At 38.8% G+C, this 14,448-nt stretch overlaps 1 protein-coding gene across 7 annotated transcripts in view; it reads left to right on the top strand.

Moving 5' to 3' along the window:
* The window catches only part of cast (calpastatin), an 89,493-nt gene that overhangs the window by 65,123 nt on the left and 9,922 nt on the right, over positions 1-14,448 (top strand). For all 7 annotated transcript variants that reach the window (XM_007893094.2, XM_007893097.2, XM_007893100.2 and 4 more), the window contains 15 exons: positions 433-534; positions 1,191-1,274; positions 2,005-2,064; positions 4,256-4,375; positions 4,625-4,690; positions 6,301-6,402; positions 6,833-6,916; positions 7,709-7,768; positions 9,233-9,352; positions 9,703-9,768; positions 11,254-11,355; positions 11,926-12,009; positions 12,583-12,642; positions 13,265-13,372; positions 13,882-13,953. In XM_007893094.2, the coding sequence (XP_007891285.2) occupies positions 433-534; positions 1,191-1,274; positions 2,005-2,064; positions 4,256-4,375; positions 4,625-4,690; positions 6,301-6,402; positions 6,833-6,916; positions 7,709-7,768; positions 9,233-9,352; positions 9,703-9,768; positions 11,254-11,355; positions 11,926-12,009; positions 12,583-12,642; positions 13,265-13,372; positions 13,882-13,953 (1,290 nt within the window). The remainder of the gene's footprint in view (positions 1-432; positions 535-1,190; positions 1,275-2,004; positions 2,065-4,255; positions 4,376-4,624; positions 4,691-6,300; positions 6,403-6,832; positions 6,917-7,708; positions 7,769-9,232; positions 9,353-9,702; positions 9,769-11,253; positions 11,356-11,925; positions 12,010-12,582; positions 12,643-13,264; positions 13,373-13,881; positions 13,954-14,448) is intronic.

Here is a 14,448-nt window from a genome sequence, read left to right as displayed (position 1 = left end):
ACAGTCGCTACACTTCACAGTAAATCCTGTCAAGCACTCTTGAGACATTCTCCCAATGTGAAAGGTGCTATACCAAATCTAAGGATTATTTTCATGTTAGTTGTGTTTGAGAATATCTGTTTGCAATCAAAACTGATGATCGATGATATGCAGGGACAAGGCTGAGCATTGGATTGACTTCAGGTAGATTGGAATGACGGACCCCCACCCACCCCCCCCACCCCAAATAAAACATTGGCTATTTATGGTAAGACGTGGATATGGATAGATAAGAACACAATGTGTGAGGTATTAAATGAGATACCTCAGGGACTTTCCTGCCACATGCCTCCTTCCTTTTCTAATGTAGTTTGCAAGTTAATTTGACTTTGCTTTTGGATACAATTCATCCAGAGATTGTGTGAATATTAAAACTGTCCTTTTGTTTGATAGGGTAAAACAGGAGATATGGGAGCTCTTGATGCACTCTCAGACATGCTTCAACCAGAAGCCCCAGTCCATTCAGGTCCTAAGTACACTGGCCCTGAGGTTAAGGTATTAATGACACCGGTCTCATGAACCTTTATATCTTTGATTAATATTTGTGAACCATTTGACATTTATATTACTTGTTTAAGTGAATGTTATGTGTGCAGATATGTCTACAGTTAAACTCTCAGATAATATCATGCTAAAGAGGACTCCAAAATCAACCAACTAAGATCTGACAAGAAAACTAGACAGGAATTGCTTCTAGGCTGATTTATGACAAATGATATTCAATACAAACAAATGTGCATTGGATGTAAACATTGGAGGGGTGTGGATTGTAAAGAATTTGCTATTAAACAAATTCAGGGAGTTAAATTGACATTCCATGTCAAAATAAAATGAAATAGGAGTAAACCAAGCAATCAGTATGCTGCTAGAGGTCTGAATATTGCATTGTTTAAGCCTATAGAATCTTGTTAACTCACTGGAATTGCTCACTGTCCAAACACTTAATCATAACCAGCATTTGTTCAGTTGGACTAACCAGACTGACCTTGGTCTTCAAACAGCTTCAGTGGACAGGACTTTGCTTAAATTAAATAAGTAGAAATTGATTTAGCTTTTTTAATCTTTAGAGTTGCCTCCTTTTTATGGATCACAAGGAATAAGTGTGTGAACTGTGCTTGTTATACATTTTAAACTTGATTTTTTATTTTTAGGAGAAAAAAGCTCATGAGAAGCTTGCAGACAAAGTGGGCGAGCGGGAGGATTCTTTACCACCTGATTACCGATTCAATCCTGAGGTCAGTGCTGTGCATCACATCACCATTTGAATTAACCTCTCAAAATACTCCTCTGTTCAGAGAACATCTGGAGGAATTTAACTTCTTTAACTTTCACAACATAACTTCTTACTGAATACCCAAAGCCTGTATTCTCACTGACCCCAGAATCCACTCATTACCCCATCCTACACCAGTAACAAGAACAACAACTTGCTTTTATACAGTATGCTTCACACCGGGTAGCATCTCTCAGAGCATACACCATAAAAATAAGCGTCCCCTCTGCTTATCAGTTCATCACTCACTATTCTTGCACCCCATCTCTCAGCCCTACCCCGGAGTGATCAGTGAAATCCTGATGTGAATTTAATGGCTGTTTTTTGCTGTGTTCTGGCTTCTTTATGTAACACTTTGGGATGTCCTCCCACCATGAAAGGTGCTACGTAAGTGCAAATTGTAAAGTAAAGTGTGTGTTACAATTGGATTTGTAATGTTGATAGTTGCAATGAAAAATGTGGTGACCAGGAACCTAGTTTATTACACAGCCACTGGCTCACGTTGTCATTCTGACATACCCAAATGTTGAACCAAGAATCCTGAACACTACTAGGTTTCCGTATGGCTTCAATTGGAAATAGAATTAAGATGTACTGTTAGTGTTCCATTTCTGTTGTTTGACCATTTGCTTTAATTCAACATCATGTTTCTGTATTATGGAAGGATAAATTGCAGTTTGTTTGGTTCACAGGACATAGCTAAAAAGGGCCCAGCTGTTCCAGTCTCCACTGATACAGCAAAGAAGCCAGAGGTAAAGTCTTCCTGATGCTTGACTCTCATTTACTGGTATCAAGAGGTTAATTTTTTTTGTAAATTGTAGCTAATATTTAGCTTCTTGCTGTCTGTTGAGATGGATGTTAAAGATCTTGTGTGACTATTTAAAAAGAACTGGAAGTTCCTCCCATTATGCTGGCCAACAGTCCCCCAAGTAAAATTGGTCGTTCACTTCATGACTGTCCTTGAGACATTGCTGTGGAGAAAATTGGTTGCCATGTTAACCTACAAAATACGTAGTCACTGCACTTTACAGCAGTGTTGTCCAATAAAAATTGCTGGTGAGCCACATGCACTAATTTTAGTACAAAACGCCTTACATACACTCACACAATACAGGTAAATGTACTTCACATGTATGTCTACACGTATATTTACTTAACAAACATATACTTACAAACATCTACCAAATTCAGTGTGAAACTTGCCAGTCTCTTTTTCACTAAGTTGGCAGGCTGTCAATCCTTTCACCTGTAACCAGAGTGTAAACGCTAAATTGCAGCAGCAATATTGTATGCAGGGATGAGCTGTCATGGACAGCTCGACCAGCACAAGAAAACAAGCCCAGTCGATAATGAGTAGCTCCAACAGGGCTTGTCATGGAAAAGGGCAAACAGCATCCAACCACGTTCTGAGTGGAGAGCAGGGGCTGTTTATTTCTTTTTCTTTCACAAGACTTGCTCAATCCGATGTTTTCACCCACGTTACACACTATTTTAGCAGATAACCAATAAGCAGTAACAGTGGAAGTAAAGATACACAACATCAAAAAACACTTGCACACGGTGCTTTTTGTCTTACCATTTTACCAACAAATACATGAAAGGGTCAAAGTATACATGCATACGCTATGCAAATATGAGATCACATGCCCAACGATGCTGTCTGTTACTCATTTTTTTAGTTTACTAATTAAAAATGCAAATTTTGTCACATCTGGATTCCCAATTTGCCTCATGTGACTAAAGTATTGGACATCCCTGCTTTACAATATATCGTGTGAGGGCCATGGAGACATTTGTTCGACTTGATGCAGCCTATATCAAATTCAGTATTTATTATTATCAACATTACATAAAGAATGTAAGAACTTAGAAAGACAAATTTAATGCTTCCACTTGTAATTTGAATTTTCGAGGGTCCAGAATTTGGCAAATTCTAAAATACAGCCTTAATTTTGAAACCCGTTTTCTGTAAAAGCTGAGAAAACCGACATCAAAGATAAGACTGGATTCAACGCCCGGCCATGAGAACTGGAATAACACCAGGCCACCACCTCCGAAACTTTGGGAAGCCCTGATCAACAGATAGTCTCAGAATAGCAGAGACCACAACAACCTACATCCACAGGCCCAACTCGTGGCTTGGAGCAGCACAGTGAGACAGCCCAGGTTCCCCAGTTTGAGAAATGAACAGGATGGCCCGAGAGGAAGGAGTTATGAACCTATAAATAGGTATAAAAGCACTCTGGGTAGTATGCCAAAGTGAGTCTGAGGTAGGAGCCAGATCCCACCATTGATGGTGTTTGGCTGTTTGTTAATAAGGGTTTACCTTTTGTTTGCTACCACATCTGGTTTCCTCTTATTATTTTCCTGATATATGATGCAATAAATGAGTTTGGCTTTAATGGTTTCAGATATTTCCATAGTTTCAAATGAAGTCTCCTCCAGTGACCTCGCCCACTTAATAAACCTGAAGTTCTTTTGTTGAGATTTACACCACACGTGTATAAGCAGAGGATTGGGTCCAACTGTGAGGGTTATTCTAGCATTGGACAGATATGATGAGTTAAGATAGTTATAGTAATAATCCTTGCATTTGATATGGTGCTTTATCATGTTATTGAGATGTCTCAAAGTGCTTCATAGGATATACTGTAAAGTGTAGTGACTGTATTGCATTCCCCATGGCTAATTGGTAAGGAAATCAATGTTACAACAATGTTGTAGACAATTAAGTTGAGTACTGTAATTGCAAGAAGATATTGTGGGTCGGATTCTCAGTTGATCCCTTCTATGATATATCTTTCTTGAAAAAGATATAGTAATTATTCTACACATGTTTTAGATTCAATGTTGAGTATTTGTTGGTAAAATCATTTAGTTTTATAGGTGGATTTCAGATTTACGTTAATAAAATATATTCCTTATTGTTTGTTGTCCTGACAGCTTTTGACCGGTACTGACGTTCTGGACGCTATGGCATCAGACTTTGCACAAAGCTCCCCAGCTATCATTACACAGTCTGCAGTGGCATCTTCACATGCTTCACCTCCTAAGCAGACAAAGGTATGTCTCCCTTCTGTCAAGACTTGATCAGTTTTTAACTTGAAAATCCTTCTCATGTAATAATAATGCTTGTGTTTGATATAGTGCCTTTCAGGGTGGGAGGATGTGTCAAATAGCTTCATAGGATATATTATACTGTAAAATGTAATCAATATTTTGTAGCTGAATGCAGCAGCTAATTTGAGCATACCAATTCACTGCACCTTACAATGACACATAAATAATTAATCTTCATTCTTTTCTACAAAGGATCAAATTGAACCTGTAAAAATGTCAGCAGCTTGTTCAGTGTCTGCAAGTCAACCTGCTCCTAAGGTGAGTGACGAAAATGTGTGAGCGTTAGTCATGATTGCGAATTTCTGTTTACAATATAAACTGACTGTTGGGCTCTAACCGAGTCTATGGAACAGCATTGAGAAATAAAGCTTTTTGGGTGTAAATTATAATATGAAATAATTTGCTGAAACCAATGATTTTTTTTCACAATGATATATATAGGAGGTTGCATTAAATGGGGAAATATGGGGAAATAAATAGGTTTCCCAAACATCACAAAGTACCAGGCAGGAGAATCCTTTGCCATACAGTGTCAGGATATGAGCATAAGGCATGCAGGTGGATTTGCAATGCCTTAAAGCAAAGGAAGCAGTGGGTAATTAGAGTGGGGAGCTAGGGTATTTTTTGAGAAGACCCGGATTCACAGACTAAGGTACAATAAGTAGAGACCCCGATATCCACACTAATTGTGAATCTCAAGAGTGTGGACATCAGCTCATTGTGTAGTTCTATTGTGTGAGATGTACAGTACTAACTGAAAACTATTTCTATCAGAAGTTAAATTGTCTAACTATAGTAGAATGCATGGTTAGTCCTCCCACCCTCCTTTATCTCACACTCAGGTATCCCATACATGACCAGCCTCTCTCTTTCTCTCTCCTCCCCTCCCCCCTGCACTATACTTGCATGTCAGACTATGCTAAGTACACACACATGCTAAATTAATGATAATGTAAAAAGCATAGAACTGGGTCTATTTGCCAAGTCAGTTGGGTTCAGATCACAGAAGTCATACTGGAGCTGTATAGTGTTCTGCTCAGGCCACCCCTGGAGTATTGTATGTAGTTTTAGTCACTGCGACATAAGAGGACTGACCAAGGCCCTATTGGCAATGCAGAGGAGAGCAATGAGGATATAGGAGATAAGCTCTGAGCTATAAGACAAGTTAGGGCCATTTAGTCTTGAGTTTGATTTCTCTGTTCAATAACAAAATTACGTTTGTGTAATGCCTTTCACGTCGGGTGGACAACCCAATGCGCTAGAATAGATCCTAAGATACTCATAACCTGTTTGTGAAGAAATGTTGTGTTGAGATCAAGTGACCGCATCATATAGAGGCTTGAAATTCTTAGTCTGTAAAGCTTAGCATTGAAGATTAAACAGAATTGTGCAAAATACTTAATTTGTAAGTTGGTGATTGTAAGAACTGCAAAAGACCATTTTCCAAATGAAGACTGAATTTTTTAATTTTCCTGAATTCTGTTACACAATTCTAAATTGTGGAGACAATATGGTCCTGCAGGCAGAATCAAAGTCGAATTTTGGATCAAATGTGTTAGAGCAATTAGAGATGAGGTCAGAAAGCAGTGCTTCACTTCGAGGGCTGTGAAGATGTGGAATGTTCTACCCCAGAAAGCTGTAGAGATGGAATCGATAGGAATGTTTAAAAGAGATACAGACAAATACTTAGATAGTAGAGGTATGAACGCAAGAGAGTGGGAAAATTGTCATTAAAAGAGCTGCCAGGTTGGTGGAACAGGTTCAATGACCTCTTCCTGCTCTCATTTTTCTACATTCCTATGACTTTGCTTTCAGATACAGTTCAGGTAGAGTTGTGTGAATGTTGAAAACTTCCTTTTATTTTATAGGGTACAACAGGAGATATGGGAGCTTTGGATGCACTTTCAGACATGCTTCAACCTGAGGCCCCAGTCCATTCAGGTCCTATATACACTGGCCCTGAAGTTAAGGTATCAGTGATGCTGGTCTCAAGAATCTTTATATCTTTGATTAACATTTGTGAACCATTTGACATTAATATTATTTGTTAAGTTGATATTATCAGATGTGTAGATATATGTACATATCTACAATTAAACTCCCAGATATCGTGGTGAAGGGGATTTCAAAATCAAGCATTCTGACTTGGAAATGCTTCTAGGCTTATCTATGACAAATGACATTCAATACAAACAAATGTGCATTGGACGCAAAGATTGGTGGGATTCCAATGGTATAGAATTTGCCAAGAGGGATATTAAAAGATATTCAGGGGGTTAAAATGACTCATTGCATTCCACGTCAAAATAAGGTGAAACTATAGTAAACCAAGCAATCAATAAATAATAAATACATGAACTGTGGTTGTTATACATTTTAAACTTTATTTTCTGTTTTTAGGAAAAAACAGCTCGTGAGAAGCTTGCAGACAAAGTGGGCGAGCGGGAGGATTCTTTACCACCCGATTACCGATTCAATCCTGAGGTCAGTGCTGTGAATAACATCACCTATTTAAATACAGTCTCTCAGTCTGTGTCAGTGAAGGAATGTGGCTGGAAGGGGAGTTATCAGCAGTTATCAGAATAAAGCCTGAAAATTTAACTTCTCAAAATATTCCTCTGTTGAGGGAATATCTGGATGATTTTATTTTCAATTCTGATATTCACACATAAAGGAAAAATTGTTTTACAATATAACTTCCTATTGAATACCCAAAGCCTGTATTCTCACCTATTCCAGAATCCACTTCATGCAGGGTAGCATCTCTCAAGAGATTATAACCCAGCTTCAGTACACCAGAAAAATGAGCGTCCCTCCTGCTCACCCGTTCATCGGTCACTGTTCCCCCACCCTCCCCTCCATCCTACCCCCAGAATAGTCGGTGAAGTCCTGATGTGAATTTGATGGCTGATTTCTATGTTCTGGCTTATGTAAAACACTTTGGGATGTCCTCCCACCATGAAAGGTGCTACGTAAGTGTAACTTGTAAAATAAAGTGTGTGTTACGATTAGGTTCGTAATGTTGATAGTTGCAATGAAAAACATAGTGACCAGGAACCTAGTTTATTACACAGCCACTGGCTCACACTGTCGTTCTGACGTGCCCAGATATTGGAACAAGAATCCTGAACACTACTAGGTTTCCATATGGCTTCAATTGAAAATAGAACTAAGACGTTCTGTTAGTGTTCCAGTTCTGTTGTTTGACCATTTGTTTAATTCAACATCGTGTTTCTGTATTCTGGAAGGATAAATGACAATTTGTTTGGTTCACAGGACATAGCTAAAAAGGGCCCAGCTGTTCCTGTCTCCACTGATACAGCAAAGAAGCCAGAGGTAAAGTCTTCCTGATGCATGACACTCAATTATTGGCATCAAGAGGTTGATTGTATTTGTATGCAAACTGTAGCTGATATTTAGCTTCTTGCTAAAATGTCTATCTTCATATCAGTTTCCTCTGAAACAAAGCGTTGTAGGTTCAAGCCACATGTTGGGAATTTGAACGCAAAGTCTAGTCTGACACTACAAGACAGTGCTGGGGGCATTGTTTTGCTGGAGATGCTGCCCTTCAGATGAGATGTTAAATTGAGGTCCCTTCTGTCTGTTCAGGTGGACGTTAAAGATCTCATGGGATTTCAGTAAAATTGACATGTTTTATAAATCGTATAATTGTCCAAGTCATACATACACCTGAGTTCCATTCAGTTTCCTATCAAAACCACTTAGATTACTTTGCACGAGTCGTATTTATCACCTCCTAATCAGTAAACCCTATTTTCCATTACCCCCAGACTTACCGGCTGTATTGAATCATGGGAAATGACATCCAGACCCATTGATGCGAGTGCACTTAACCGGCCGTCGGCGTTGAATCGTGAGAAAAGTTGCCTTGATCTGTCGATGTTTGCATTGACCTTCATTTCCCACGATTCAATGCGATCCCATTGTTTGTCAGTAAGTGCACCTCCAGTGACGGGTCAAGATGCATCGAGTCACGTAATCTGGAATAATGCCATCCCACCACCTCTCACACTTCTGGAGTCCGCCACAGAAGGACAGATCAATTCTGCCATTCCATTACCAAACACATCACCTTGGAGCCAGTTCAGATCAAAGGGGTTTATGATAATAATACTTGTACTTGATAAGGATTATCACATCGTCAAAACTTCCCAAAACATTTCAGAGGATATACTATAAAGTGTAGTGACTGTATTTTTAGGCGAACGCAGCAGTCAATTTGCGCACAGGAATGTTCGCAAATATCCATGGAATTAATTACCATTTTTTTAATTTGGGGGATTGTTAGCCAAGACACCATGATAAACCCCCTTCTATTTTTTCAATAGGTACTGTAGCTACCTGATAGGGAAAACAATATTACAACAACAGTGTTGTAGGCAGTTGGGTTAAGTGCTGGACTAGCAAAAAGATGTTCTGAGCTGGCTTCTCAGTTGATCCCTTTAGGCCATTGTTCTTTTGAAGTGAATAAAATGAGTGTTGTGTCAAAAATTATCCTCTGGTAGTAGGGAGAATGCCGAGAAACAGCTTTTACATGGGTGTGAGTTAGGTGAGTCCAAGAAAATTGAGATTTATTTTACTTAGCCCAAGTCCCACTAGACTTGTCATTTAAATCATGTACTTATATGATGTTTCTTTCTCTGGAAAAGATATAGTAGTTATTCTACACATGTTTTAGATTCAATGTTGAGTATTTGCTGGTAAAATCATTTAGGTTTATAGGTAGATTTCAGATTTGCATTAATAAAATATATTCCTTATTGTTTGGTGTCCTGACAGCTTTTGACCAATGCTGACGTTCTGGACGCTATGGCATCAGACTTTGCACAGAGCTCACCAGCTATCATTACACAGTCTGCAGTGGCATCTTCACATGCTGCACCTCCTAAGCAGACAAAGGTATGACTCCCTTCTGTCAAGTGTTGATCAATTTTTAACTTGAAAATCCTTCCTGTGCAGTAATAATAACCCTTGCATTTGATATAGCGCCTTTCAGGGTGGGAGGATGTGTCAAATCGCTTCATAGGATATACTATACTGTAAAGTGTAATCACTGTATTTTGTACGTAAAAGCAGCAGCCAATTTGCACACAAGTCACTGCACTTTGCAGTAAATCCTGTTGGACACTATAAGAAATCCTCTTGACATCAAAGGTACTATATCAAATGCAGGGAGTATTATTAAACCTGTAGCGATCATTGGAGGCAATGAAACCTGACGTAATCAATTATTATTCTTTTCTATAAAGGATCAAATTGAACCTGTGAAAGCCTCAGCAGCTTGTTCTGTTTCTGCAAGTCAACCTGCTCCTAAAGTGAGTAACGAGAAAATGGGAGACCTTTAGCAATGATTGAGAATTTCTGTTTATGATGGAAACTGACTGTCGGTCTTTAACTGAGTCTATTATACAGGGTTGAAAAATGAAACCGTGTTAGGATAGAATTATATCATACAATAACTGCTCAACCCCACATTTTTTTTCACTATGTCTTTATAATGCGAGTGCCAACCAGTCAGTGCTAATGGGATTATTACCGGGGAAAAAACAGGTTTCCAAAATGCCACAAAGTACCATGCAAGAGAACCCTTTGCCAACCAGGATAAGGCATGCAGGTGGATGTATAATGCCTTAATGCAAGGAAGCAGTGGGTGTTTAGGGAGGGGAGCTAGGGTGAAACCAGAGAGGTATTTTTTGAGATGCCTCCCAGATTTGTGCTGAACCCCCTTCTGTTCCTTGTACACGTAAGTGACCTGGATTCACAGACTAAGGTCCAGTAAGTAGAGACCCCATTATCTACACAAATAGCGACTGGTGAAGCCCATTGTGAATCTCAAGAATGTGGATATCAGCTCATTGTGCAGTTCTATTGTGTGAGATGTACAGTACTAACTGAATGGTATTTCCATCAGAAGTCAAACTCTCTAACTATAGTCCAATGCAATGCCAGTCCTCCCACCCTCCTTTATCTATCACTTAGAAAAACTTACTTGTTTCCAATAATAATCCCATTATCATCCCCCACATTATCAGCCTCTCTCTCCTCCCCTCTCTCCTGCATATAGTGCTTGCTTGTCAGCCTACACTGAGTACACACACATGCTAAATTAAAGATAAGAAGCACAGGATTGGGGCTATTTGCCAAATTTGTTGAGTTCAGATCACAGAAGTCATACTGGGGCTGTACAGTCCTCTGGTCAGGCCGCCCCTAGTGTACTGTATTCAGTTTTAGTCGCGGTGACCGAAGGGCACTGACCAAGGCCCTAGAGGCAATACAAAGGAGAGCAATGAGGATGTTCCCCAGTCTTAGAAGAATAAGCTATTAGACAAGTTAGGGCCATTTAGTCTTGAGTTTAATTTTTTTGTTGAATCCTGAGACACTGATAACCTCTTTCACATCATATAGAGGCTTGAAATTCCACCAGGTCTTAGTCTGCAAAATCCTGTTTTAGAACTGAAAACTAAACAGAAATTCTTAATTTGTAAATTGGTGTTTCTAAGAACTGTAGAAGTTTTCCAAATGAAGATTGATTTTTTTTCTGAATTTTCCAGAATGCTGTTGCATATTCTTATATTTTGAGACAATGTGGTTTTACAGACAGATTCCAAGTCGAATATTGGATTCAGGGTAGGAAATAGTGATTGAAAGAACTACCAGGATCTAATAAATTGGTGGAACAGGTTTGATAGGCTGAATGGCCTCCTGTTGTTCCCATTTTTCTGTGTTCCTATGATATTGCTTTCAGTCACCATTCAGCTAAAGATTGTGTGGATGTTGAAAACTGTGGTTTTGTTTTATAGGGTAAAAATGGAGATATGGGAGCTCTTGATGCACTCTCAGACATGCTTCAACCAGAAGCCCCAGTTCATTCAGGTCCTAAGTACACTGGACCTGAAGTTAAGGTACCAATGATGCTGGTCTCATGAATTCTATTATCTTTGATGTTAATTTGTATGTATGAGTATATATAGGGTGGTGTGGGAAGTGAGCACTTTCCTCGCAAGCGAGTGGACCTGGGTTTATTTGCTGGGTGGAGCGAAACATTGGGCAAGTTTCCTTACTCCACGTACCTCTGTTTACCTAGCAGTAAGTAGGAACCTGGTTCAATTGGCGGATCGCTTTTCCAGGGGTAATAATTCCTTCAAGAAAAAGTAATAATTTTGTCACTCAATCCGTGACTGTTTGTCGGACGCTGTAGTGCACAATTAACTGCCGTGTTTCGCCCACAAAACACACAGTGAATTGGAACTGCTCTTTGTCCAAACACTTAATCATAACCAACCTGGTTCAGCTGGACTAGCCAGACAGACCTTGGTCTTAATGTACCTTGTGTGGACAGGACTTTGCTTAAATGAAATAAGTACAAATTGATTTAATTTTTCTACCTTAAGAGCCTCCTTTTTATTGAGCACAGTAAATGAATACATGAACTGTGCTTGTTATACATTTTAAACTTTATTTTCTGTCTTTAGGAAAAAGCAGCTCGTGAGAAGCTTGCAGACAAAGTGGGCGAGCGGGAGGATTCTTTACCACCTGATTACCGATTCATTCTTGAGGTCAGTGCAGTGAATAACATCACCATTTGAATTAAACCTGAGAATTGGACCTCTCAAAATACTGCTGTGTTCAGAGAACATCTGGATTGTTTTTTTACAGATTTTATCCTAAGATCGTTGCTGTGAATAACATCACCATCTGAGTCATGACTTGGTGTTTAAACTTTAAAAATGCAGTAGAATATCTCTATTGGGTTCCAATATGGAAAAGGAAGAGGGCTATGAAATACCGTTTAAAAACAATCCAGTTGTGCACTTGCTACAAAATTGCTATAGCTGCAATTTATCAGTCTGCTTCCGAAACCAATCTCTAACCTATCTCACTGTGCTTGTACCCACTTCCTCCCTACATTCCTCCACCACCCCAACCCCATCCAGCTCAGGCACCAATTTCATCTTTGCAAAGTATGTTTGAAATGTTTTCCCTGTGTGAACTGACTATATATAAGGGAGAGTTGTTATAATATGAAATATGTTTAGTGATTTTACTGTTGCTATTTGACCTTTTCTTTATTTCTGTATCATTTCACTTCATCATGCAAGTATTTCATTACAGTTTGTTTGATTCCACAGGGAACAGATAAAAAAGGCTCAGTTGTTGGTGCTCCCACTGATCCAGTAAAGAAACCAGAGGTGACGTGTTACTTTGACATGGGGTTCATTTACTGATGTTTTATTTTTTAATTTTTGATAATTATTTAGCTCCATGGGTAACGTTGAAAAAGAGATGTATTTTTCAACATAATATAAAAGGACTGAAATGAGCAAAAATAGTTTAACCTATGCAGGTGAAGAACTAGGATTCAGTTTGACCATTTTGTGTTTAATTTTATCCCAAGCAGATCCCTCTGCTCTATGCTGAATAATGAGTCAATTTGTGCACTTGTGTCATGTTAAATCAAAGGGAAAGGGAGATTCTCTTGATGACATTGTCAACAGTCTTCCAGGTCAATTGGTCATTTATGTGATGACAGATTGTGGGATATTGCTATGTGCACAACAGCTACTGCATTTTCCTACAACAAATGACTACTTTTGACTAGTTACTGTAAAGCACTTTGAGACATTTCAATGTAATGAGAGACACTAAAAGGACAAAGGTTCTTCTCAAAATCTGGTAAAGAAAGTTCTGCCCTGTAAAGGTTCCCTTAATTCTATTTAATGCAATTGATGTAATTCATGATTAAATTGGTTAATTTTACTTGCTATTTGTGAGATTATTAAAGTTTATTTGTTCTGACAACTTCTCTCAAAGGTTGACCTTTTGGACGCTATGGCATCAGACTTCATACAGAGCTCTCCAGCTACCATTACACAGTCAGCAGCTGCACAGTCACACTCTGCAGCACCTATGCTGAAAAAGGTATGCCTCCCTTCTGATATGTCTAGATCAGGCCATGTTATTAACCTAAAATTTTCTCATCTCCGTTTAAAATTAAATTTAAGCATCGCAACATGTGATTCATATATTCACACAGTATGTTTTCCAACATGACTCAGACCTGATTTGTTCAGTGGTTCAAAGAAATGCTGTTCCTTATTGAAGGAATGATATTAAATGTCTTTCAAATACCCTCCCACCTAACTTCTGAATACTGGTAGTGCCAAAGCTATTGATGCTTTTATCTTGGAATAATTATAATAATAAATCTTTACATTTGATTGCCTAAAACTCTTCCGGTTCATTCAGAGGACTCTGGCCCAATTCAATTTGAGTTAGGCCAGTATCCCAGGAAGAAGGCTAAAGAGTCCATTTTACAAGCTCGTGAATGGCATTAGAAGTCTTGCTGAAGTGTTTGCACCCAGAATCTCAAAGTGCAGCAGTCATTGTGAATACTGATGCAATTAACCTTCATTCTCTCTTCTACAAAGGATCAAAGTGAATGTGAATTTGTGAAAGCCACATCAGCTTCTTCAGTTTCTGCAAGTCAGTCTGCTGCTCAGGTGGGTGACAAATAAAATGGAGATCTTTATTAACGTCTGACAATTTATGTTTCCAGTTTACACCGAGCATTGTTCTTTGGTCTCTTTCACGGAGATGGTTGAGAATTGAAGCCATGTTCAGGCTCTTTAAGATTGCAGGGTTTATCAGATGGTGTAAGCAAAAAATAGTGATTATGTCTTTCTAGTAGAAGTCACATTATAAGTATTCATAGGTTCAGATTTGAATTGCCATCTGCTGAGCCACTACCTCAATCATGTCTGCCTACGAGAAGAAATAGAAAGACACAGTCTCAACTAACGGCATCAGGCAGGACAAGGAAGACGAGGAGTAATCAAATAGAGTAAACTTATAAATAATGTGTAACATAACTTATTAGCTGATGATCTGAATGGTTCAAATTACCGCTGGTCATGAGTACGGGAGCCAGAGATCATGTTTAAAAGCTGACAATTAAAGCACTGTCAAAATAGAAAATCACATCAACTAGTTTATTT

This window comes from Callorhinchus milii, unplaced genomic scaffold, assembly GCF_018977255.1.
Source record: "Callorhinchus milii isolate IMCB2004 unplaced genomic scaffold, IMCB_Cmil_1.0 Scaffold1, whole genome shotgun sequence".
Taxonomy (NCBI): Eukaryota; Metazoa; Chordata; class Chondrichthyes; order Chimaeriformes; family Callorhinchidae; genus Callorhinchus; species Callorhinchus milii.
Note: the sequence above shows the minus strand (reverse complement) of the source record. Positions and strands in the feature narration are given on the sequence as shown.